The sequence below is a fragment of the Aotus nancymaae genome, unplaced genomic scaffold (assembly GCF_030222135.1).
Source record: "Aotus nancymaae isolate 86718 unplaced genomic scaffold, 86718_ANA_hifiasm-v0.15.2.pri h1tg000046l, whole genome shotgun sequence".
NCBI classification, from domain to species: Eukaryota; Metazoa; Chordata; class Mammalia; order Primates; family Aotidae; genus Aotus; species Aotus nancymaae.
This window is the reverse complement of record NW_026988460.1, coordinates 2,064,115-2,092,024: the sequence shown is the minus strand read 5'-3', so window position 1 is coordinate 2,092,024 and position 27,910 is coordinate 2,064,115. Positions and strand designations below refer to the sequence as shown.

General features: G+C 38.4%; 1 protein-coding gene across 5 annotated transcripts in view; it reads right to left on the bottom strand.

Annotated features, from left to right (window-relative positions):
- TAFA1 (TAFA chemokine like family member 1) overlaps positions 1–27,910 on the bottom strand; it is a 667,684-nt gene that overhangs the window by 523,899 nt on the left and 115,875 nt on the right. Inside the window, exons 1-2 of one of the 5 annotated variants that reach the window (XM_012473840.2) lie at positions 8,527–9,012; positions 6,484–6,604 (exon numbers count right to left, since the gene is read on the bottom strand). In XM_012473840.2, coding sequence (XP_012329263.1) covers positions 6,484–6,601 — 118 coding nt within the window. In that variant the 5' untranslated portion in view covers positions 6,602–6,604; positions 8,527–9,012. Of the gene's footprint in view, positions 1–6,483; positions 6,605–6,868; positions 6,888–6,917; positions 6,967–8,526; positions 9,013–27,910 lie in introns of those variants that run through there. The other 4 variants (XM_012473860.2, XM_012473845.3, XM_012473869.3 and 1 more) reach the window with 4 other exon arrangements.

Genomic DNA, 27,910 nt, shown 5'->3' with positions numbered 1-27,910 from the left:
AAAAGATAAATAATACAGGATTCCAGAATTATCTTCTCAATGCATGTAATCTGAATAGGCATGGTAGATGCTGCCCAAATAAAAAGCGTTTGGAAAATTTTAGTTAAACAAAATCAGCTTTCTTACCTGCAAATCTTTCCAGAACTTTCATATACTTACATGCACTGAAAATCTCCAGGAGGAGAACATAACTAACAGTGAGTGCGTCCCAGCAGGTATTTTCCACTTTTGTCCAAGGAGTATCTTGAGAAGACAGTGTTTTATGAAGTATAATTCTGAAATGCTGGCCTAGACATTTTATTGGATTGACTCTTGAAAGGAAAGGGGCCTCATGATATTTTTCTACTTATTCTCCTTTCTTTTTTCTTAAACTGGAAACATGGTTTGATACCTTTCTAATTGTACCACTGAAACTCTGCAACTAATATTTTAAGCTTTTTGTTAAAAAGCAATATACACTCATTCCAAAAATGAATCCAAGAAAAAAAAAAGAATTATAGAAAGTTAAAAGTTCAAGTCATTCTAGTCCTCTCACCAGATTTAACTACCACTGTAGAAAGGGTGTTTATATCCTTCTTGACATTTTTATGTATGTGCAAATATGATTTTTTTTTCTCCAAAATTATTTTGAAGCAGAGTATTCTTGTTTTCTTCACTAAGCAATGTATCACGGGCATTTTTCCACATGGATAGATAGACATATTCTCATCCCTTGTAATGGCTACATCAAATCCCATTGTGTGGATGTGCTATGATTTATTTTACCAATCCCCTTTTGATGGAGATAAAACTCCTCTCCAGTTTTTTGCCATTAAAACCATTGTCGTGATAACTATAGCTTTGCATACATCTTTTCACATTTATCCAATAATTTTCTTAGTATAAGCACCTGGAAATGGAAGTGTCAGGATTTGCACATTTTACATTTTGGGAGATGTTACTAAATTGTTATCAAAAATGGCATGCCAATTTATACAGTTAAGCTTTGATAGTCTTATACAAACTTCAAAATTGAAAGAATTTTAAAAAGAGTTCAAATTGTCTTCTTAAGAAAACTTTAAGAAATTAACAATTAAAGGCTAATCTTCATTTGTGCTATTTCTAAATATTTTTTGCTTTCAGTATAGTATAACATCTATTTTCCTTAACTAGGAATTGAAACCATAGGCTTGAACTCATGTAAGTAAAAGTTTTTATAGCATTGTAATAATTTTCTTATAAGTTCATGGGATCAGCAGGAAATATTTATTTGCATCTCTACTTGGCTTTGATATTATAGGGTCTGATCAAATATCAATAGATCCACCCTGACGCTGCGATGAGGTCAATATGATCAACTGGATGATCGATGGATTATCACTAAACACCAACTTGTACCAAATAAGAACCTGTCTGCTCCAATCCTTAGGCCAATTCGCTATACTTAGCAGCCTAGCACTGGTATGCATTCTTAAAGAGCCAATATGCACCCATGGTTGTTCCCACTATTTCTTTTATATTACAGTTATAAAACAACCCTTTATTGTAATGTACTCTGATATTCTACTGCATATTCTTTAAGCAGCTTTCAACAAAGTAATATTGAATAGTAAGGTAAAAATAAGTATAAGGCATACAAAAATGCTTTTTACTATTTTAACAAAAATACCATACTTTAAAATGGTTGGTGATATTCAGTATGTAATAATCAAGGCATAAATGAAAATCTCTAACATACATAGTTTGCTTAATATAGCTTTAAATCAGGTCAAGTATAAATTACACAGACAACCCTATTCAGAGTAATCTTTTTATATATCATTTCCATACACCCCTGTCGATAAAATAGTAGTGACTCAGGAATAAATGATTCATTAGGCACTTAACACTTCTTGTCTCATGTAATTTACCTATATAATTTTAAATTACTGAAGAATCCCAAGGATCTTTTCTTGCTAAATAATTTTGAGATGATTTATATTTTATTAAGTTTCAAGGACACCCCCTCACACACACACACACACACACACACACACACACACACACACATTCAAAATTAAGTAACTATCAAAATTGCTGTCATATTTCGTATATCCATAAGGGGAAATACTCATTCTAAAATAGAAAACTACAATTAGCAAAAACCATTCAATCTTTTTTTACCTGTTATACACACACACACACACACACACACAAAAAAAAAAACAAAACAAAACAAAAAAAAACCCTGGTCATTATAAAGAGCTGAACTATTTTAATTATCTGAAACAATTGAACACCACTTTTGAGTTTTCACTGTTTAGTGTGTCTTTTTAAAATGAAATGTCCTGTCTAAAGCTTTATTATGAAAAATAAAAAAGAAGCACAAGTATTCTTCAAGTTGTTAGGGTAATTTTCTACATCATTCCCCAAATAAAAACTTGCTCCAGCCAAATATTAAATTATTGAAATTACAAATCTGTTAATCTACAGCACATTTTACTCATTAGTGTAATTTTAAAATTCACTTTCATTTGATTGACTGTTTTAATCTTCCTTAACTAGTGAGTAACTCAAAATAAATGGTGCATTCCTAATACTATATATATGAAAAATAGGGAGTACTTAAGGACTGCAGGCGAATACATTAAAATCGGTCAGTTTTCTAGTTAACATATTCTCATTCTGTTTATGTACAAACCCACTGCATTGAGAAGACAGATCACAAATTAACGGCCTTACAAAAACATGGTCTCGATTTCATGTTATGACAGCAGAAATTGGCCCAACTCTCTAACCATTTCCCCTAAAAGACCCTGGCTGGCTGGTGCCATCCAGGTGAGGCAATCTGAACGAGGGGAATATCACATCAAATTCCACTCATCTGTCAGCGTAGTGGATTATTTCTTGAGAGACTGAAATTGGCTGTTTGCTCTCTGAACACCATCAATCTTACCGTGCAGGGAATAGCCAAACTGCCTGTAAGAGGCTGGGGGGCAGAGGGTGGGGACAGCGGGGGAGCCATTCCTAAGCAGGTGAGGAGGCAGCTGTAAAGCTTTCATGCTCCCTCCATTCAAGGCTCTGAGTGAAAGATTTGTCATTTTCCACATTTCCCAGATACTTGGTATGCACGCAGAGTCTGCCTGCTCTTGCTTTATGAAAGAGGTGATTTTTCAAGCTTAGGCAAATGTGGCAGAGCTCAGGGTCTGCGGTGTCTCATTTTTTCTCATCATGTCACTTGTTTTAACCGATTTGAGAAAATGAGATTATGTTTTTCCTTTTTGCTCATTTATCCAGCAATTTATTTATTTATTTGTTCATTTAGGGGTGGATTGTCACAGATAACTGGCCCTGATTTCTCTCTTGTTTTCATACACATTTCATTAGTGTCCCTGGAGATTTAAGACCTACAAGGGAAAATGTCACAACTCTCATCCAAAAAATCATATTTTTATTCTTAAAACCAAGAGATTGTATTAAAGAGTCTGCCTGAAATCATCTAGAATATGGCTATGACCAAGATCTATCATTTTAATCTTTGTAGCTATTGTCAAAAAGGAAAGAAAGTTGACTAAACATGTCATATAGAACTATTGGACATTAAGTTTAATATCATTTTAATCATTCTGCATCTAGAAAGGGATATTTATAGTTTTTTCACTTCAACAATAAAGCTGAAATGATTTTCAAATGTATTAGCACTTGGGGCCAAAATTGGTTTCAGTGCTGCAGTTTCTTGGGGTATTTGATGCACAGATAAACCTTGCATTGGTTGATAATAAGCAAAGTCTAAGGAAGAACATGGAGAAAACAAATATTGAGTTTAATTTCAGCCGGAACCTAATATGTGATTCTCAGTTTAAAGATATGATATTTTAATAATAAGCCCTATAAAGAAATTAGTTTACTTATTACATATAACCCACACCGAAAAACTCCATACATTCACTGATTAACGGAGACAACAATGTGAAAACTTGTTGCACACGGTGCTGTATCTACTTCATGATTATATGCATAGAGCAAAATAAGACACAGTAGTATATTCTAGCCATGTACCACATGGTTAAAAAAAACAATAGCAAGAGAATATAAAAAGAGTTGTTGTCTTGACTATGTGGATTATTAGCTGTATGAACAGCAAAACTTCATTCATCAAACATCCCTGGCTTGCAGGTTTACGGTCTATTAAGTGGGGACATCAGTAATTCCTGATATTTGTGAAGAACTTTACAGCTTACAAAAGACTTATTAGAAGTTATTTTTATTTTATCTACACACCACCTCAACCCACGGCCACCACCACCACCGTATCCATAAATGGGGAATGAAAGCAGAAAAGTCAGTTGCCCAAGGTTATGCCACTAACTTTAAGTGGCAGAGACTTGGGTGGCCAGCCTTGAGCCCTGCCCTCCACCCTCAACCACGTGCCACTCACCAGTTCCACCATGGCCACCTCTCAGAATGGGTGTGCAGTTCAGATGAGACCAAGTACTGACATAATGAAAGTTTTCAAAAACTATATGAAGGGGCTCACACTTCCTCAAAGAAGCTACTTGGCATGGTCACTCTGTGCTCCGAAAGCTATTTCCCCCTCCTGGGGACACAGACTCTGGCGGTGAATCATGCCGATCTGACTTTCAGTGATAGTTATTCCTTGTGTGGCCTTAGACAAGCCATCTAACCTTTTAGAACCTCTGTTTCCTGGGTGGAAGGGGAAAAATTACACCCACCTGCATAAGGATTAAACCAAACAATGAGAATTAATCCTGAGAGCCATGTCTAAAACATACACTTAATAGTTGTTTTTCTTAGGAATTCTTATTGTTGAGCATTACGACAAATGCAGATGTCCCGCATTGTTTATTATTTATATGGCTATGTAACAAGTGAAAGACATTTGTGCCAGAACAGATTGTGATTAAGTGACTGGAGGTAATGTGGAGAATCTCAAATTCACTTTTGTTTTCCCTCCATCTCGGCTGAACTGAGACTTGAGTGGCGGTTCCCGCGCCAGGCTCCAGACACAGGATGCAGAAATACAAGCGCTTCCTGAAGCAGGGCGGTTTCCATGCCCACCTGCAGGGGCACCAGCGCCCCCTCGCCTTCCCTGTCAGACCCAGGGCGTGGGGAAACAGGGTGGCGGGGCCCAGAGACAGCCCCTAGCCTCAGCCCACAAGCACAAGCCAGCCCCACCCCTTCACCCGGGCCGCCAGGGCTCCTGCACCCAGATGGCTTGCGCGCTCGCGGCAGCCTGGTGCAGGCGCGCGGGAGGACCCTGGGCTGCATCCGCGCTCTGCCAAGCCTTCCCCCAGCGGGGAAGCTGAGCCCCCGGAGGCAGCAAGCGGGGCCCCGGAAGGTGTTGCTGGAGGACTGTACAGAAGAGCCCGGGATCGGTGTCCAGGCCGGCTGAGGAGCCAGGGAAAGGCAAGGGCGTAGACGCTGGACCGTACAGCAGGAGGAAGCTCGACCGATGGGAGGAGGCCATTGATAGGATTTGGAGAGGCGGGTGGAGGGCTGGGAGCACTTCAGAACTGAGCATCAGAAACTTGGGCGCGCAACTGGTCCCCAGAGCCCGAATTTGACCGTCGCGAGAGGGGAAGGGAGAGTAGGGAAAGGATGGCGTTGAGGGTGAAGGCTGGGTGGGGTAGTAGAAAATGGAAAGGCTGATGCTGAACAGAAAATGGAAGGAAATCTTTTCGAGAACCAGGGAAGGTAAGGACAATCGAGCTGGGAGGGACTGTAATGAGAAAGCTGGAGAGGCAAAGAAGAAGAGGAAAAACAGATTGAAGAGCGAGGTCGTGGAAGGGTGACAAATATACTTTGAACATTAAGAAGAAAGCAAAACGCATCTGGAACTAAAAATTCAATACAGAAGAAACAAAAATCAGGTGGGAGGGACCTTGTCCCTGAAACTGCCAAAAGTTGGGGGGGGGGGGGGGACACTGAGCATACCGGAAGAACAGAAAGTGAAGGAAGGGAGAAAGGAAAGGAGGCATGTTAAACCAGACAAGAAATAGTAAGTTACTTTTTAATTTCCTTTTCATTGACAACTTGCTTCCAAAGTTAGTTTGGGTACTATGCCCCCACAAAATTCTCAGCCACATACTGACCAAGATTATAGTATCTATACTAGGTAAAAATGCATCCCAGGGATGGACACGCAAAGATGTTATTTTTTCACCCTAAAACATCCTCAAGTCTTGAAAATTATTCCACCTTTTGCAGAATATTCTGCTGTTGGCCAACATATCCAAAAACAGATGACTTCTACTTTTTAAGGTGTGTAGAAGCAGGAGGGGTAACACTTAAAGAAACCCACCTTTTCTGATAAATTAATAGAAATACCTACAAGACATTTTGGCACACTCCACTTCCCCCAAAGCATCCAGCCAACAATATGTCTTGGAATTCAAAGGCAAGCTGCCCACACTATAGCACTTTATGTCACTTGCATTCAACCATCTGTTAAGGAAACAGCCATAAGACTGGAGGAGGCTGCAGTGGAGCCAGCTCCTGACTTACCTGGTCTGTGCAGGTGATGCTGCTGGAAAGTATGCTGAAGGGATCCATGGCAGAGTAGCATTGCACAAGCACTTATCCACAAATACAGGACCCAGGACATCGCAGAGACCATTGCCATTCTCTAAAGAGAACATTCGACAGGAAAGGTTACCCCCAGCTTCAAGCCCCCAGCTCAGTCAACCCCACCGATGAGGGAAGGGAGGTCTCAGACGTCATGTTCCTTTGCTACTTCTCTGGCTAGAACTAATGATCCAGCAGAGGTCATGCCATGAAGTGGGATTGAAGGAAAACCCTTTTCAGATGATCATACACTGATTTTTTTTCTTAATTCTATAAAACAAAACTCTAAGGATTGCCAAAATGCAAAAATAAAGTTTTAGACTACCAGTTAGGTGGTTTAAAACAATGCATGCTGACTAAAAATCCTGTTTTACACAATGATCTTTAAACTATAGTTAACCCAGGCACTGAAAAGCTGCAGACTCCTCCTGTTCATTCTAACTTCATTGCAAGTCTGACATAAGCCTGGAAGGAAAGAGTGGGTTCTTTTTTTTTTATTTTAATTCTGCAGTCATGAATTTTTAATTGCAATGCTGTCTTCTAAACTAAGTAATCATTTCTCAGAGGCATGTTGTAATCTCCTGATAGAACCAATCCTTTTGACTGGACTTAAGAAACAGAAGGGATTACGTTTAGCCAGAATGAGTTTCAGATGCAAGACCTACGCTTCTATCCTAGAGCGAGCCATAATTTACGATATTGCTTAGCCTCCTAAGATTCCATTGTGGCATTTGTTGTATAGCATTGATGAATATGCATATACAGGTGGTATATGTATTTGTGGATGAATATGTACCTTTTCTCGGGTGCTGAAACTTTGACAGTCTTATCTGCACCTATGAGGATCTTAGGAGCTACAAAGGCTCAACTGCGCTACATATTGTCCAATTTCTCAAACAACACCTTATGCTGCATCTCGTATTGCCAAATTAATCAAACTTGAAGCACCGTCCTTACTCAGCCAGTGATAGGGAAGCATTTTCTACACAAGAATCCAGTTAACTGTATGCTTTTCTGTTAGGTAGCGAGGGCTTTGGAAAAAGATTTCTTTCTTTCTTTTCCTTTTCACTGTCAAATCATACCCTTCAAAAATCTCAACTATACATTGAAAACCTGCTAGTGACCTCCCAGCCTGGCTTCTTTATTCATAAAAATTGGTTCTTTGTTAAAAACTGTGATGTTCAGAAAACAAAAATGTGCATCATAGATACGCACACAATACAGGATAATTTGTGGATTTTAGCAGAGAGATATAGTCTTGGAAAGATTTTAGGACTGTAATAGACAAATGGTGACAACTATAATTAAGTTCAAAGTAGGAAAACATTGTTTTCAACAGCTTGATGCTATTCATGCCTAAGTCCGTGATTCAGATGGAGCATTCACTTTCTAATTAGTTTCCCTGCCCACTGTTTACTTTTGTATACAACATACTTTGCCTTATTGTTTAACTATCGGGATAACATACATGCATTCTGTTCAGTGGAAATAAATAGCAACCCCCCTCCTGTGAAACCTAAAATGAATGTATTTGGGGACTTTTTCAGAATACCCTGTAAATTACAGAAAGACAAAACAGAGGTGACTGTGGATGTATTTACTGCTTGTGAATTACAATTAAAATGTACTAGAAATTCATCTAAACTTGAAAAAAAAAAATCCTGCCACAACCAAAACTTAATAGTTTTCCAATCACTCGGCTTTCTCTTGCTCATTTCTTCACCCACATAGATCTTAGCACTCAAAAGGATTACTGTGACTTGATGCTTGCAATATTTTCTTTTTTTAACTTTCTTTAATTCTCAGCATACTTTCAAGCCTCCTACATGTCACTCTCACTGCTTGCTTCTTTACCAAGAGGTTGTCTCAATGTTATTAAGTGTCTTCCCCAAATAATGCATTCAGCCTTGCATAGTTCTCTAAATATGCCTGGATGTTTCAGATCTGCTTTCTGAATCTTAAACCCTTAAAGATGCTTCTTACCTGAAAAATCCAGCCAAGAGCAGATTACTCTATTAGTGTTCATTGGAAAGATCTAACACTTTTTAAAATCCATCTGTGCCAAATTTGAAATTTTTTTTTCAAGAGCTTCCCAACAATCTTCTTTATCAGGATTAAAAAAAAAAAAAAATGTTACTCTCTTCCGATCCTATTTCCACAGTAAAAAAAGACATCAGGTTCATTCAGACTGTAATGTCAGAAAAGGAGCCAAGGTTTGAGGGGTGGAAACCTTGTCATTTTCACCTTTAAATCATTTCCTGGCGTCACCTCTGCCTGACGAGACCTTTGAAGTGATGGGGAGATAATGTGCAGTTTCCTGATGAGAATCAGTTTATAGTTGCCGATGGACCATCCCCACTCCAGTGCATTCAGGGCAGAGTAAGGCAGCAAAATGTAGGAGCAGGGCTGCTATACGGTGCTGTAAGTAGCAGTAGTCTGTTTCAATACATCCCTCCGCTCTAAAGTATCACATGTCTTAAAGTGACATTACCCTCTATTACAGCTACAGTGAATTGTAATATCTGCTCGCTAACTCTTAAACAACTCAAGCAGTGCTTTAACACTATATTGCCTGATTTATTATGTTAGAGGTTCTACTGATACCATTCATTTAACAGAAGAGTAAAGAGGGAAGGAGAAACAAGAAAAAAGCATTCTGCAAAATATTGATAGGATTAATGGGAGTTAGACTTCTAACAGTAAATGGGAAAGTGAAATATAAGCCATTTCTTACCTCTTAATGTTCTTTTTACTAGTAAGTTAACCAAAAATATCGTCAGGTTTATACTAATTTAAGTCTGCTGGTTGTTTCAGCAGTTAAATAGGAGACTAGAATTTACCTGGAATAGGACATAGACACTTAACGTGTAAGTCCAATAAAAAGCTTCTGAACTTTTTAAACACATTAATAAATAAAAATATGTCATTTTCAGCACCAAATGAAGAAATATGCTCACAGCTCTCTTTTTAAAAATTTTTGCTCTCCTTTAAATAACATGCTGGGGTGAGGAGGGAAAACACTCAGAATCTTGTTTCTCGTACTATGGTTTGAACCCTTTCTTCTTCAGAAATACGGTGGAATTTTGCCTAAACTTCAATGATGCCTACAAGGTGATCTAGTTTTCATTTGTAGATTGTACTGGTAATAACTCTCAGTTATTTCAAACATCACTTATAAAGCACCTACTATGTGTTAGGTGCCTGAGGACAAAGCAGAAAACATGATTGGTAAGATCCCCACTGTTACAGATCATACTGTCTAGTCTTTTATAGTGTTTTCAAAATCAAGGTAGTTCTCATAATAATCCTTCCTTGAAAATGTTTTGAAATTCCCCAGAATACTCTCTTGCCTTTTGGAGGCACAATAAAGAAGGTCCGATGCTGCTGCATATCTTTGCAAGCGATTCTGTTTTTTCATTTTACACACAGTGAGAAAGTGAGGGATCCTTCAGACTCATCAGTCTTGACAACTGGTCTTTCACATTGCACAAAACACACATAATAGCTCTTTGTAACATAACAACTGTTCGTTAAATCTTACCTTGAAACAGATTTCTAAGTAATAGGAAATACTAATCTCACAGTTAAAAATTAGTTTAAAATGCCGAAGTTCTAGTTGGCATTGCATGTTTTACATCTGTGCCTCATTATTGTTGTTCATGAGTCTGTTCAGAAAGTTTACACTGACTGTATGGCATCAAGATGAAAAAGTAATAAGAGCAGTAGCAGCAGGTAATGTTTATCAAACCTTCACCAGATGCTAGCACATTCTATAGTATGTCTTGTAAAGTCTAATTTAATTATTTTTACTAACCCCATAAGTATTATTATTATCTCTGTTCCACAGATGGGGGATGTGAGAGGAGACAGGAAGTTTAAAGAACTTGCACAAGGTTGTACCGTAGTAAGTGACAGAGCAGATTTCAAGACAAAATGATTTGGCTCAAGAGTACATTTCTTAAACACTGGGACAAAATATTTAATGGAAAAAATAACCCAAAAAATTAACTACTATATTTTATTATTTCTTTACCATTAAGACAGTCTCAAAAAATGACTATTCTTTCTTTCTAGAAGAATATATTATGCCAGGCATTTGAAATATAGAAGTGTACAAACTACTCTTTGCCCCATGGTTGTTGTTCGTCGTGTTTTTGCTATGCTAATGAATTAAAATTAAAAGGAAGTTCACCTTTGCTAATAAAGGTTCCCATATTGACAACCTGTAACCATTATGTTTGTCATTTCTAGAAATTAAAATAAGGGTCAAGATAGTTACTTCTATAATTCAATTTAATCCACCACCTAATGGATTATGTTCAAGGCATTCACATTCAGATAGGCAATGTTGAAAATTAAGAAAAACATACTGGAATAAAGACCTCCTTAAGTGTCATCAAAGCAAAACTACTCTCACATCTCTCAGAGAAGTTGAGCCTTTCCACCTTCTGACCATGATAGAATTGTACTTTCTGATCCCTCTAGGATTGGGTAGGCCATGAAGTTCCAGCCAATGAGGTATCAGTAGCACTGATGGCATTTCTTCAAGCAATAGAGCATTTAATTGTTGAAGTAACATCATCAGATCTCTTCTTGCCTTTGAAGCGGGGACAAGCTACACTATCAGCCTGAGTCCTTGAGCAGAGGTCTCCACTTCCCCTACCAACCCTGGATGGATCTACATAGTGAATACGAAACAGTTTTTTGTTTAAGCAATTACAACTTCGGAGTTATTTATTATTGCAGCATCATCTAGTCTATCCTGACTGATAAAAACTTTATCTTGTATTTTTCACTTATGAATTGAATTTTTATGTTCTATGCACTGCAGTAAGCCATGAAGAGAGCTTTATACACATCAATAATCACAATTATTTCTTAAAAATACAAAGCACTCACAAGGTAAACACCAAACAAACAAACAAAAAAGCAGCAACCAACAAACACAACAAAATAAAACCCAATTACTGCTTAAGAAAGAATAAAAATCATTAGTAGCAATAGTGAATGCACACAGTTGGAAAGAGAGGCTAAATCATTTTCTGTCAAACTGGTGCTATTCATTCAATACTATAATTTAAATATGGATCCATAAGGCAGAATTTTCAGTAACTATCTGAAAAAGAAAACGGGAGACGAGATTTTTCTTAGGCTGGAAAAAAAGATAACCTTCATGTAGGAGTCTCATTTTTCACCTCAAGCAGCCTAGCTCTACAATTACTTTATCAACTATAATTCCTCATTGCTTATCTTGTCTGTCTTCCAGGCAGAAGAAAAAGAAAGAATAAGGTCATTTCTTTTGTTCTTACACTTCTCATTTCTTTTTTCCCCTTTTAGGACAGAGAGAAAGTTGAAATCCCCCAGCTTCACCTCCTTTTCTCTAACCGAAGTAATGCATATATTTTTTATAGAGACTAAGTAGTCTCTTTTTTTGCAAGGATATGACATATATCAGAAGCACATAAAGGTCATGAAAATGATTGATTTGGCAATAATGAAAACAATATGATTTTTTTTTTTTGTTTATAAAACTTTCAAATCCATAGCTGATTTGAGATCAGATTCCCCAAAGCTACTCAAATCCAATGGCCATTCAACAACACAACAGTTTGAGCCAGAAATGAAGACCCTCCTTGCCATGTCCCTCCCCGTGAACATCTGCATCCAATCAGTCACTACCAACTATTAATTCTACTTCCTATTTATGCCTCAAATCCATCCAGTCTCTCCCTCTGCATTCAACTACCCTTGCCCAGGTTACCATCATCTTTTACCTGAACTATAGCAAGTCTACTTGTCTTGGAGTGTGTACCTTCCACCTGTGTCTCCCCCACTATGCATCTGGAGGGAGCATATTTGAAACACATGATGATCATGTCACTGCTGCTATTTAAAAACCTTTCAACGGTTTCCCATTGCACTTAAAATCCAAAACTTACGACCACAGTTGACAAGGCTCTGCACAAACTGGCCCACCTACTTTTCTAGTCTCATCTCTTACAAACATTCTCATTCTTGACTTCTACTAGATTCTTCTCTTGGATCCTTGAATAAGATGGGGAAACCTTCTTTCCAAAGTCTTCTCTAGTACCCCAGACAAGATTAGGTCATTGTGCTATGTCCTCTTACATCCTTTGGGACAGCACCTCTAGAATCTTAAATACCAATGTAAATAGAGATTTCTGGAATTATTTGTTTAATGCCTGCTTTATCTCCTTATAAGAATCACCATGAGAACAAGGAGGACAAACATAGTGTTCACTGATACATCTTCAGCGTCTAACATACTGCCTGACATATAGTAGACAAGGAAATGCTTGAGTGAATAAATGAATAATAATAAATGAATCAAAAATTAAATATTAATTCACCATCAGGATGGCATACATAGTGAGCTGCCTTTATAGAAATAAGTAGATTTGGCCGGGCTCAGTGGCTCATGCCTGTATCCCAGCACTTTGGGAGGCTGAGGCGGGTGGATCACCTGAGGTCAGGAGTTCGAGACCAGCCTGGCCAACATGGTGAAACCCCATCTCTACTAAAAATATGAAAATTAGCTGGGTGTGGTGGCAGGCACCTGTAATCCCAGCTACTTGGGAGACTGAGACAGAAGAATCACTTGAACCTGGGAGGCGGAGATTGCAGTGAGCTGAGACTGCCATTGCACTTCAGCCTGGGTGACGAGAAACTCCATCTCAAAAAAAAAAAAAAGAAGTACATTTTTTGACCCTTCTCCATAGCCTTTGCTAGTTTTTTTTGGTAGGTAATATATTCATGTATGAAATGGTGACCCATATTCAGGGTGACCACCTTGCCCTGTGTTAGCCGACTGTGTTGACACTAAGTAAAGGAACTTGTTCTGTACACTGTTTAAAACAATGCCTACTTGCCACTAAATTTGTGTTGGATTTTTTTGCTAGAAGATAAAAAAAAAATGGAAGTGTCCTGAATTTTCCATTCTGGTTGTCAGTATTTGATATCCAATATGATCTGATGGTAGATCTCACAGCTGATCTCTGAAGAATAAAAAAGTCTACAAATGTTAAAAATCAAAAGAAAGTCCTTAAAATTTCAGGATATTGAACCTAGAAGAGACCCCCAAAATCCCCTAGTCTGGTCTCTTACTTTTAGAAGAAAGATGAAGACCTAAGAAAGGGGAAGAGGCTTACTCAAGGGAATGTAGTAAATTAACTGCTATAGATGATGTTAGAATACAGCTTTCCCAATCTAATGTCCGTTTTGTGTGCTTCCCCTCCCTCCAATATATACACACATACAGAGAGAGAGAGAAAGAATGAGAGAGAGAGAGAGAGTGAGAAAGAGAGAGAGCACTATTATTCAGTAGAACTTTCCACAATGTTGAAAATGTTCTCTGTTTCTGCTGGCTAATATGGTAGCTATTATCGACATGTAGCTATTACGCATTTGAAATGTCACAAGTGCAACCAAGAAACTGAATTTTTAATTATATATAATTTTAACTATTTTAAATTTAAATAGCCACATTTGGTTGGTAGCTACTATATTAGACAGTACAGTTCTAGAATACACCAGCTAGGTCAAGGAAAATAAAACCTGTGATTTTTAGTAATTTTTAGTAAGCTACAAAAAAGATCTTTAATTACCTGATAGTAACCTTCCAGGATGAGAATAACATAGAAAAAATGAAGTAGGATGTGTTTGGTTACAATTAACAGAAAAACAACCATGCACACACAAATTCAAACTGGAGTAAATAATAAAGAAGATTCACAGTTTCTCATGGGTTGATAGCCCACAGGTGGCACTCACTTGCAGGTGGGTTTGATCAGCAATTCCACTAAGCCATCAAATAACTAGCTCATTTCCAACTCTGCCTTCCAGAATTTCTATTCATTCTAAGGCAGGTGCCTCATCACAGCCGAAATGTGGCTGCTAATGGCTGCCTAGGGTATGTGCTTCCTCATCCACATGGGAACAAGAGAAAGGATTCTTTTGGGTTCTCTCACATGAGCAAGGATTATTTATTCCTAGCTTCTTCCAGCAAACCAGTTGTCATGCCTCATTACTTTAACTTGGGTCACTTGCCCTTTCTTGAGCCAGTGACCTTGACCGGGGAAAAGATCACATTGTTGGGCTTAGAGCTACAGTGCGTGCCACGTCCCTAACTCAGGGGAGCATTACCCAAAAGAGATGCATGCGGTGGGGGATGGTGGCATTTAAAGGAGAATTAGGATAATAATGAGAAAAGGAGGATGGATATTGAAGGCATAATCATAAATGTTGATTAAAGCTAGTAAAGCTTTCACATGTACTTTTAGGACTAAAAGACTTTGATGTGTTTTATAATTTCTTCTTATGTATAAAATAACATATTCATATTTTAAATGGTAGATAACTCAAGATCTAAATCAAAAATTTTTAAAGTCACCTATAATCTATTACGCAAATGTTACCAGTATTCACATGTAAGTGTGCATACTTCTAACACTTTTCCAAACATGCCTATTTGGTGCTGTTGATTTTTTAAAGATGTAATTTAATATGTTTTATGATTTTTTATGTTTTATATTTTTTTCTCAAAATATCACATTTCTCATGTCAGTCCACTAATGGTGCTATTAGTCCACTTAACAAATCTAAATTATTATACTTTTGTTTCTTGAAATACTCAACATCTATTTGTTGCTTGCAAATTGTGGTTCATCTTACTTTTGTTGCAGTAAATTTTTTACTACATGAGACAAAGTGTTAAAAACAAGAATGCCTTTCTTTTTCTATAGAATCCTACATGGTGTAAATTGTTAACTACAAAAAAATAGTAATCATACATAAATCTTCTTTTCCTGGTGTAGGCTTCAGTCTTATTAACTTTTCTTGACTTTCTAGGATTATATCTGATTTACCTTTAAGTAAATTTCTGAAGAATAGAAGTCTTTGTCTTATTATTAAAGTCTTTCTCTTAATAATTAGACAAAGACTTCTATTACTATCGGGGGGATAAAGAAAGGGCTATTTGGGAAAATAAGAAAATGGAAAATTGTTTCTGAAAGAACAGAATGTGCATTATTCTCTTTTATCTGGCTTGAGTTTTTAATTATGTGAAATAGATAATTTCCAGAAATAGTAGTAAACCACAGGAAAATATAAATATATATATTTTAATCTATATCTCTTTGGGTCTTTCAGTTCCTTGAACATGTTATACCATTCTTTTTTGTTGTTGTTGTCTTGTTTTTTGAGGTGAAGTTTCACTCTGTCACCCAGGCTGGAGTGCAGTGGTGTGATCTCAGCTCACTGAAACCTCTGCCTCCCAAGTTCAGACTATTCTCCTCCCTCAGCCTACTGTATAGCTGGGATTACAGGCACAGACCACCATGCCAGGCTAATTTTTGTATTTTTAGTAGAGATGAAGTTTCATCATGTTGGTCACGCTGGTCTTGAACTCCTGGCCTCAATCTGCCCACCTTGGCCTCCCAAAGTGCTAGGATTACAGGCATAAGTCACCACACCCAGCCATATTATAACATTTTTGACTCAAAGCTTTTGCACATTCTGTTCTCTCTTTCAGAAACATTTTTCTATATTCTTATTTTCCCAAATAGCCCTTTCTGTATCCCCCTGATTTCAGGGATACTTTCTCTGACCTTATCACTCCCTTCTTGAAAAAATGCATTTATTTCCCAATGCACAGAATATAATGTCTGATTTTTAAAAAACTAGGTCCAACATGAACTGATACCCACCCCTATTTCCAACCTAATATTATTCCACTTTTTCCTAACCACCTGCACATGTACCATGCACCAGTCACTCTGGTCTTTTCTCACTAATTCACTTGGGTGGTTATTAATTTACCAAGGATTCCCTCAACAAATGAGGTACAGAGACCAGAACTCAATTATTGGTGAAGAAGATAATCACTGCCCTGCTTCATACACTCCAATGCTTTCCAGATTTGAGTCCTTTACTGTGCTATAAGCTCCTATTTTATTTACCACTGTTCACTCACCATCTGGCAATATACCTGGCACATAGTAGGTGCCTAATCAATATTTATAGAACATATGAATAAATGAATGTGTGAATGAATGAATACACAGTCACTTCTCATTTATTCATGTTTTAGGTGTTTTATGAATTTGCAGCAAGATTCTAAGCAAGCGGTTGGCAGTGGGCTGAGCAGAGAGGAGGCTGGGAAGAATTTCAGATGATGTGTCTGTATGCGTATGGGTGTTTGTGTGGGAATCTGAGTCTGAGAGTGCCTAAATGTGCATCTCCAACCTCATCCTAGTGCCAGGGGAAAATGCTTTTTGCATCACTTCTTGTTTTCTCCACCCTTTTGTCCGCTTCTTCTAACACCCTACTGACAGTAGGCCTTCCCTCCTCTTGGTTTCCACCCTCACATTCAGCTTTTTGTCATAGTGTAATAGAGAACATGTGCTATCTCTGGGAGTCCCAGCTCAGGGAGAAGAATCTAACAGTTATGAGTTTAGAGTAGAGAAAAAGAGAATTATAAAAGGGAGTTCAAGGGAAGAGGGGATGAGAACGCACCTAGCATGCTCATGTTTAGAGTCCCTAAGAGAGAGATCCTCAATCTTGGCAGTAAACTACAATAATCTAGAGAGTTTTAAAACTCTAAATGGTCAGGGCCCCACCCAGATCAATCAAATCAGGAACTCTGGAGATGGGATTCAGGCAACAGTGTTTTTCAAAGCTCCATAGGTGGTTCCAATTTGCAGCCAAATTTGAAAACTACTGAACTAAAACAAAAATGTACAGCAGAAGGCCTCTGGTCACTATGGCAACCCCCAAAATACCTGCAATTTCTTGTTATTTAGTTGCCAACTAAGAGGTACGTTCTCTGTGTTGAACAGATTTAAGGTTAGCCTAAGGTAGGCATCTTTACTGAACGCTTACTATGTACTTGCTATGATAATAGCTACCATGTAAAACCTCTATTTCATTAATTTAGTTTTTTTCTAGTTTTTATTTAACTATTAGATCATGTGAAACTTAAGTGTTCCAAGCCATGTTTGGCAGATTTCATAGTTGCCTCCATTACTCATGAACCTTCTTGATTTTCACTTATGTGACCACAATTCCCCTGCTGAACTAACCACTGGCTCTAGGAGTCTTTCCTGTAGTTCAGGGTAGCCCCATTCCCTGGACATGATCAGAGATGTGAACAAAAGTCATTTTGGGCCAATGTTATGCAAGGACAAGTTTTCAGGGATATGCTAAAAGGCATATCCTTACTTGTCTAAGCCTCAGAAAGTGATTTTCTCTTTTCATTTGGAGTTGTATAAGAAAGGATGACATTAACCAGGAGTCCTTAACAGATATTTTGAGATACTGAAGAGCCACCAACCTGTCAGGATGAGGCAGACACCCTTGAAAGAAGAGTAAACAAGTTGGGAAAATGTGCTTTGTTGAATGAAACCAATCCAAAAGGCCACTCAGCACTAGGCTTTCCCTGTGATGAGTTAAGACAGTTTCAGTTGGGCTTTCTGTTACCTGGAATCAAAAGCATCCTAACTATCCGAGCACTGAGAGACACCCTATAACAGTGGAACTATGAAACCAAGATTGTCCTATAGATTATTTAATCTGGACTCTCAGTTTAAAAATAAACAGATTAAGATCCAAAGAGCTGAAGTGCCCTGTGTAAGGCAACACAATCTACCTGAGCCTGTGTTACCTAGAGCTGGGCCTGGACCTCAAGTGTCCTCATTGCCAGCTCACTGCTCGTTCTACTGAACTATAGTCACTTTCATTGTGAACACTCACTTTAATTTTCCACTGTTGTTAAATTAGTTGTGATGACCCTAATTTTTGAAATGTCATAAATTTCCTTGGAAGGACCTCTCTCTAGAGACAGATATTCTCAGCCCTCTCTCAACAGACACACCCAAAACTTATAGATAAAATGTAATTGTTAAATGTAGACATCATGAAAGAATATGGAAAACTGTTGAAAATATATTTCACAACTCACCCCCAACTAACTCACCCCCAACCAAGAATAAAATTAAAAATTCTACCCGGCTAGGCTGCTTCAGTAAATGATGTTGCTGAATATATAAAATACTTGAATCTAAATTTAAAAATGCTCCCCCCTCCCCTTGATTAACCAGATTGTCCCCTCCCCTATATATAGGAACGCTATGTGCCTGAGCCCACTTGCCATCTGTCACCACATTTTCCAAACTTCTCTTCCACCCCCTCCTCTTACACAATCTTATCACATAAAAATATTAGATTTCAGGGATTTGTATAATTTCATCAGATTTTCTGAGCAAAGTAAAAATAGAAGATGTACTGGTATACTAAACTGACTCAGGTTTTGAGTGCCCAACACATACCCACGGTAGCCAGTAATGCCCTTTACACAGACCTTATGTGACCAGGAATATCAAGAATAAGGATTTTTTCCCCCTGTAGTATGGCATTTTATATTAGGAATTTTCAGACATTTCCCATATTACAGAGAGGAACTTAGCATTTCAGGCATTCCCCATATTACAGAGAGTCCTGACTCATATAGTGTTATATTGCTTTGTTTATTAGCTTTTGTAAAGTTTGGTAAGTTTTCCCAGATCATTGGAAAACACTTACAAGCCAACTGGGGAGTATCCATATTGCTCCTTTCCCCTTACATTTAGAAGATGAATTCTAACCATTTAAATATATGGTACCTCTACTCACCCAGGCACTTCAGCCAGAAACTTAAAGAGTCTTCTTGGTTTGTTGTATTTCCTACCTCTCACAGCTAATCCATCAGAAATACCAGTTAATGCTTTTGCTTCCAGATCCCAAAGGAAGTCTTTGAAGAATACCCAGGGAAACTGGCTATGAAATATTAAGTCTTCTACCCAATATACATTTGTTAAAGATGGTCCTATGAGCTAGGTTATTTCCTATTTTTTGCATGCGTAGGAGAAAGGAGGCTTGTAAGAAGCACCCTGTTGTGTCTACCAAGCATCTTACTTTCTTCCATCTGCACCCCTGGTTGCTCTGAAGGATTCATCAATCACAGACCATTATCTAATTATAGGGGTGGTCACATGACTCAAGCCTGACCAACCAAGAATTCCCATGCTCTGTCAGCAGAGACTGGCTCAAGTGTGGGCACATTACCCAAGGAAGAACACAAGGGAGGAAGGGATTTACGCCCTTTTATAGCAGGGCTACTGGTGGCTACTTTTATCTTTAAGGAAAAAGGCTATCTGGGGAAGCAGAGAATACAATCACACCCACCAGAGAAAGAAGAAAACTAGGGTTGAAGATGGAGCAAGAGAAGGAGGGAGAAGGGTAAGAATAGAGTCTAAATGAGGGTTACAGACTATGGTTTGCCTTCTTTTTTTATAAATTAAGTTTTGCTGAAACACAAATATGCCCGTTTCTTTATGTATTATGTATACTTGCATTCATGCTGCAACAGTAGAGTAGTTAGAACAGATACCATAGCCAATTATTCCTGAATGAGGGCACATGAAGTATCGTGTCCTTCTCAAAGATCTTATAATTTAGTGAAGGGCAAGAAATGCAAATCTTGAAGCACAATAAGATCGTGGAAATAAAGAAAAAATGCAGAATAGAAATAGCAAATAAAGCTAACAAAATAACATGCTAACAACAATGATAATGATCCTGATGATGACAGATACTATTGATTGATTGCATGGGGGCAGTGTGTTGCCTCTGTAAGTATATTGTCATTCATCCTCGAAACAACCTTGCCAAATAGATGTTTCAGTTAGGATACAAAAATGTTTGCTGTAGTAACAAGCAACCCCCATAGCTCATGCTGCATATCCAGGGGTATCAGTAGGAGGATCTTCTTATTATAAACAGCCAAGATCCTGGGATAATGACGGCTTTCTCCATATGTTTTCATATTTGCCTCATTGGGGGAAGGGACCATTGTAAGTCACACACTATCTCTAAAAATGTCTGTCCACAAGTGAAACACATCCCTTCCACTCACATTTCATCAGTCAAAACAAGTCATTTAACCTTTCCTAAACTAAAACGTGCTGGTGGAATGTAATACTACCACGTGCTTAGAAAGAGAAGAGCTGTAAATATTTAGAAAATGCCAGTGAATTAGTCAGGGTTCTCCAGAGAAACAGAACCAATAGGATATAGATATTGATAGATTACAGATATAGATAGATGATATAGATATAGGTGTAGATATAGATATAGGCATAGATAGACATATGAGGAGATTTGTTAGGGGAATTGGCTCACATAATTATGGAGGCTGTGAAGTCCCACGACAGGCTGTCTGCAAGCTGGAGATCCTGGGATGCCAGTAGCGTGGCTCAATCAAAGTCCAAAAGTCTCAGGACCAGGCAAGCTGATGGTATAAGTCTCAGTACAAGGCCAAAGGCCTAAGAACCCAGCAGGCTGCTTGTGTAAGTTCTGGAGTCCAAAGGCTGGAGAGCCTGGGGTTCTGATATGCAAGGACAGGAGGAGAAGAATGTCCTAGCTCTAGGAGAGAGAGAAAGGAAATCTTTTTCTATCCTTTTTTGTTCTATCTGGGCCCCCGGCCAATTGGATAGTGCCCACCCACATTGAGGGTGGATCTTCCCCACTCAGTCCACTGATTCATGCACCAGTCTCCTCTGGAAACCTCACAGACACAACCAGAAGTAATACTTTCCAGTTTCCTAAGCATTCCTTAATCCAATCAAGTTGACATCTCAAATTAATGATCACAACCATGAATCTTTACTCAAATTAGTATTATCAGTATTCACTTTTCTAATGAGAAAATACAGTAAGAAAAGTTAGGAGACTTCATCAAGGCTGTCTGCTAATAAGTAGTAGTGTTAGAATTGAACCCAAGTCAGTATCAGTCTAAATCCCAAGACTTTTTTCTTGTTGTTGTACCATGCCAATGCCTTTTCTCATCAGGTTTGTGTTAGATGATTGAATAAAATAGTAAATTCACACGATGCAGGACCAAGCAAGAGATGTAAAACATTTGGATTTGACGAGCTGGGAAATAGTAAGCCCTTTAATATTTTTAATAAAGATATTTACATTATATAAGCAATACTTAATAAAGATATGGTCATCAGTTTTGACCAGAGAATTGGGTCTGCAGTGGGATAAAGGAGTAATATAAAAGTCGGAATGTGATAATGCAAAAAAAAAAAGTGAGAGAGAGATTGAAAAGAAAGAGAGAAGTGAGTAGTTGGAAGGGAGGTTTCAGACAGAGACCTTTCCTGTTCTTGAGTAGCTTAAGTATAATTCTTTCCTAAAAGGTTCAGGTTCAAATATTTATGAGACAGAGTTACTATTTCTTTTAGAGGCTTATCAAGTGTAAAAGAGGAGGAAAAACCTGTTTGTGAAGGGAGTTTACAGTATACTTAAAGTTTATTTTAAAAATAAATAGGACTTGATAGATAGGGCAATAAACAACAGGCCCCATCAGTAACCTGCCAGGAGCACTAACAGGAAGCATCTCTAGGCTGCCAAGAGCCAGAAAAAAGAATGAACAATTCTTACCGTCAGAGTCACAGGACAAAGTCAGAAGTCACGAGCAAAGTGACAGGACAAAGTCAGAGTCACAAACAAAGAGGATATTTGGTATGCAGCATCTCTAAGCCAACTTACTCTCTGTCATGAGCACACTCACAGTTATGTGGAATACACCCACACAGGTAAAGTCACATCTGATTCAGATGTTGCTGGTTCCCTTTGCTATGAATTCCAGGTTTTGTTTTAGCTTGAAATTATGACATAGCACACAAAAATATCTAAGGATCTTTAGATAAACATATCAGCATAGGGATATTAAACTTTGTATGCTGTTAGTAATTAGGAAGTATATGTGGCCAAGAAGAGTTTATGTGTTCTCCCCAACCATTTATTATTTTAATATTTATATGTATTAAATGAATGCAGGCATGACCAATTATTTAGGTGTTCTTACAATATGCTGGGCATGATTATAGGAGCTAGGGATGCAGATATGAAGAAGAGAAACAATCTTTACCTTCATGGAGCCTCACATTTTACTGGAAGAGTAAGATGAGGACACAAATGCACAAGGCAATTAAAGATTGGGGCAGGTGATTTGAATATGTGTAAAGAATAATGTCATAGAAAACTTGGGGGATAAGGAGTGGAACTAACTGTAGGTAATGGTCAAGGAGCCCTTTGGGTACTGACCTTTGAGGTGAGAACTAACAGGTAATAAGTCAATCATGCAGTAACAAAGCATCATATATATTTGGGCTTGCTTCAATTATAGGTCAGTGCACAAGTAACTGCAGTTTTTGCAATTCTAATGGTAAAAACTACAATTACTTGTGCACCAACCTAATAATAAAGACTTTCTAGAGACAAAAATATAATAGAGCCGGGTTGTGAAGCTCATTGGATTGGTAATCTGAGTTTTGTTCTGCCTAAGATCTGAGATCCGAGTCTCTGTTCTGCCACTTAATAGCTGTATACCCTTTAGTTAGCCATCTAAATTTTATGAGTGTGGATTTCTTCAAGTGTAAAATGTGTGGGTTGGGTCGGCAGATCTCTAAAATCTCCTCTAGCACTAAAAGTTCATACTACTTTGTCTTCTGTTGCCACTGCAATAGTGTTCATATGCTTTCCCTCAACACACCACACACACACACACTCACGTAGGAATATATGTATTAAGTCTTCCACTTTCAAACTGCTGTCAGGAATTGACCTGGGCAAAACAGGAAATGATTTTTCAATATGATTTGAATATAAGTGAAAACCAATCTTAGCACCTTACTCCCTTCCAAAAACTACTTTGCTAACACATTAACTATTCCACAAAGGTCCCTGGGCCGTTATCTTAAGACCTTATCTTAGAGGACACATCACTTCCCTTTCTCAAACTATCCCTCAGCAGCCACAGCCTCAGATACCCTGTGTGTGTGTGTGTGTGTGTGTGTGTGTGTGTGTGTGTGTGTGTGTGTGTCTTTGGCCCAACTGAATCTGATGGGCTGTTTGATGACCTGGGGAATAATGGGAAAATATGAGGCAGGCCAATGAATTTGCTTCTAAGGAATTTGTATTTGGGATTATAAGACAGTGGATGGACTGGCTGCAGGGCCCAAAATGAAGGACACATAAAAGCCTACAGAAGCATAATGATGACAAAGCATTCAAATGGAGCCTGTGGACTCCATGCCTGTTAAGGCTGCCAGACCTGCTTAAATCCAGGCTCACTTTCCAGTTCTGTCTTCCACAAGGCCCAGGCATTATAGTATTGCTTGCCCCTAATTTCTCCAGGTCCCATCAGCAACCACATTTTTACTTGACATACGTTAACTCGAACTCTTTCAGTCAAATTATATTCACTAAAACAAAGGGTGGCTCATTCAACAAATAAGATAAACTCCATGGAGATGTTAATGGTGACCAGATTTAGAAACAGGAGTAAGAAATACAAACAAGGGAAAGGCTCTGCTTTCAAGAAACAGAGGTCAGGTAGCCAGGATCTGCTGGCATGGGGAGAGGTAAAAGATGCCTGCAGCAGAAAATGGGTTCCAGGAAATGCAATTTGGGGTAGGTGTGGGGAGGTGCTCCAAAACTGGCCTGGGAGGATCTAAATGAGAAGACTGGGAGGAAGAAATTTGATTGATAATTTTATTAATGAGAAGTACTCATTCCACAGGACAGAAACTGTCCTCAAAGCTCCCAAATATGCTTATCATCTTCTCCCATCTATCTTCCAGCAACATGTCTAACATATAGTAAAAGTAATAATAATAATACTTATTAGTAGAGGCTTGAAATTGTCTTTCAGGTACCACATGGAAAGACATTCTCTCCTAGTCATTCTTTAAAGAACTCTATTCTTCTCCCACTGGACCACTCATTAACTGTTTTTCTTAATTCTATGGGTTATGATTCTCCACTTAGGGATCATGGGTAGGCCAACTAAGCTTGTCATTTTTAAGAAGAGAATGGTATAGAGTGATTGCCCAGTAGTCACTTCCAATTGCCGGCTGTGATGAGTCTATAAAACATTTCATTTGCATCATGCATAGGAACCTAAAATACAGCACACTATTACAAAAGGCAGAAATATTCTATGTTAAGTTATGTATCCTCATAAAATAGCCCCCCACTCCAGTATCAGCAACAAAGCAGAATTATTCTGTATTGCTTAAAATTTAAGTATCTAATGTTTAAGGAATGACGGAATAGATATTAAACCTAGTTTCATCCAGTGCTGTAGATAGGTAAAGTTCTGACGAGAATAAAGCTGAGCAAAGGTCATTTAGCAGAAAGATGCTTATTTGGCTTGAACATCTTCTCTGCTCTAGGGTAAGCAAGGACAGATTGGCAATCAGCTTATAAAAGCAAGTACTGTGTGCCATCCATAATGTAGACCTATATATGTGACCTAAAAAGGCCACCGCTCATGTTTCCAGAGTGGAAAAATGCGTATGAAATAGCTTACCTGTAAGAAAAGATCCTTCTGGTTAGTCAGAAGTGGGCCAGCACACTGATACCTTGACAGCATGCTGGAGACTCTATCAATTGGGGCAGGAGAGGATGTGGACTTCATTCCTCCCTGTCTCAGTCTCTAAAGCACAAGGACATCTTTGCTATAGAAAATAACACTTTGTTTGTCTAGATGGAGAATATTTAATCATGTGCAATTGTTTCCACAGAGTAAAACCTGACTGTTGCTACAGATGCAACCTTTCTAAAGCCACCACGTTAATCATCGTTGTTATTTCCTGACCGTTTGAGCAGCCCTCAACACACTATCCAAATTTTGATGATCCATGAGAGAAGAACAGGAGAAATAGGACAGGGAGATAGATGGGGATATCTTGAGCATTTTAATTAATCCAGTCTCATAAAGTAATTTAAGTCAATGGATGGCTTACGTCTGATTGTCAAAACATTCCTATTGAAATGGAAGCCTTGGAAAATAACCTCAGAGGCATTTTTTATAGTTTGGATCCAACTCTGTCCAGAGTGCTCAATCCAGGGCTGGAAAAACTTATAAGTGGTTTTTCTTTCCAAACAGTCTGAATGACAGCCATATCATACTTCTTTCAAGACAGATGGCGAGAGCACAGTTTGCCTTTCAGTTTCAATTCATTGCCATCTTTTATAAGCAACATGGTTAAGCGAGCTGCTAAAGAGAACGGCCTCCCAAGCCATTCTGCCTAATTTTAACAATACCAGGATGAAACCTCATGCTTTAATATTATGGTTCACTTTCCCGAACTGTTTTATGAAACTTGCCTTAAATTTGCCATCGAGATTCGTAACTGATAAAACGTAGGCAACCTCCCTAAAAATAAATACATGAGAGGTTTTCAATTTTTCCTATGTTCTGACACCATTGTCTGCCTCTTGATTTGTGTGGGTGTTCCCATTTCTAGAACTCTGGCTCACATTGTTTTCATGACTCCATTTTTTCTGTCCCATGATGCCCTGAAAGAGAAGCCAAGATCCACCATCTGGATTTATGTTTCTCTTGAATAAACTTATTGAGTGCTTACTGTGGACCTCCCACTTTGCTAAACCTTATATTTTTGTATCCGTGTTAATTATACAATACTGAAATATTAATCCATTTTATAGACGAGAAAACAGTCTCAGGTAGGTTAGGTACCTTTTCCAAAGTCATATGGCTCATAAATAGCACAGCCGAAATGTAAACTTGGGTATAAGTTTAAAGTCCCACATTCTAAACTTCACTCAACAGTGTCTTCATTTAATTCCACAAGAAACTTCAATGAGAGAGCCTTTTATTCCATCTTGCTTTGACCAATGATACTTCTGATACCAGTTCTTTCCTGATTCCTGGATGCCAGTTTAGTTACCCAGAAATGTCCCCAGATCCAAAACTTCCCTTGGGTATTTCCCTGATAGAAAGCCATTTAGAAAACCAAGAAGAAATATTCATTTCTTGATAAAAAACCAAGAAGCTTACCATTTATTTTAGAATAAATTTAACTTTTCTCAGATGGCACTGTCATAATACTCTCTCTGTACTTAGCCTACTGGGCATGAAAAAGGGGGTGGCTTTAGATTTATCAGACTTCTGAACAACTAAATGATGTTGTTAGTGATCTATCATTTTCATTCATTCAACAAATATATGTGGAGCCACTACTGTGTGTGAGGTATATTCTAAAAGCTATGGATTTTGTGGGCATGAAAATGAAAGGGGCAAGAATCCTTGCCTTTATGAAGCTTAAATTCCAGTGGAGAGAGCCAGACAGGAAGCCAAATAGAGAAGTAAAACATGGCATGTGCCGGGAAGTCACAAGCAGCAAGAAGAGAAACAGAGCACAGAAGAAGCGGGGTATGGCATGTGGAGGGCAAGGTGCAATTTTAAATAGGGTGGAAATTATAGGTTACATTTGCACCCTTTATAAAGAAAAGGTATATTGATGTCCTATTTTCCAGTGCCTCAGAATGTGATCTTATTTGGAAACAGATTTGTTGCAGATGTAACTAGGTTACACTGGAGTAGAGTGAGCTCTGAAACCAAAATGACTGGTGTCCTTCCTGCTAAGAAGACAGGGTGAAGACACGCAGAGAGACCACCATGTGACAATAGAGGCAGAGACTGGAGGGATACAGAGACAAGCCGAGGAAGACCAACGATGTCTGGCTGTCACCAGAAGTTAGGAAGAGGCAAGGAAGGATTCTACCTAGAGTCTCAGAGGGAGTACGGCCGTGCTAGAACCTTGATTTTTCTAGCCTCTAGAACAGTGGGAGAAGAAATATCTGTTACTTTCTAAGGCCCCTGGTTGGTGGCACTTGTAACGGTAGCCCTAGGAAGCTAATAGAGTGGGCAAGAAGGCTGCACCTGTGAGGATGGTATCTAAGAAAAGACCTGAAGTTGGTGAGTGTAGGTACAAAGATAGTTCAAGCAGTCCTTGCCGAATCAAAAGAATGGCTGTGATGCAATAGTCATCACTTATATTTAACCCCTTTTTACAGTGCAAATTCCCAAAGATCAGAAACCTAGTCTTACATCCCAAGATTGTAGCCCAGAGCCCAACATTTAGATATGCAAATATTTATTGAATGAATGAATGAACAAATGAACAAGTGTATGAGCAGAGACATCATTACTCAGGGACAAGAGACTTCAGAGCATGTAGCTATCTGGAGAAGAGGGAATAATAAATACTAAGTCCCGGAGGTAAGAATGTACTTAGCAGAGAGGTCAGAGTGACTGGGGTAGTGTGAGAAGAATAGCAGTCAACGAAGCAAAAGGGTAAATATGACACAAATACCAAGGGTCTTGTAGCACAGGAGTGTTCAAACTGAAGCTCGGCATAATAATTACCCAAAGGACTTGTTTCGACACTGATTTCTGGGCTCAGCTCACCCCCAGTGTTTCTAGTTCAGTAGA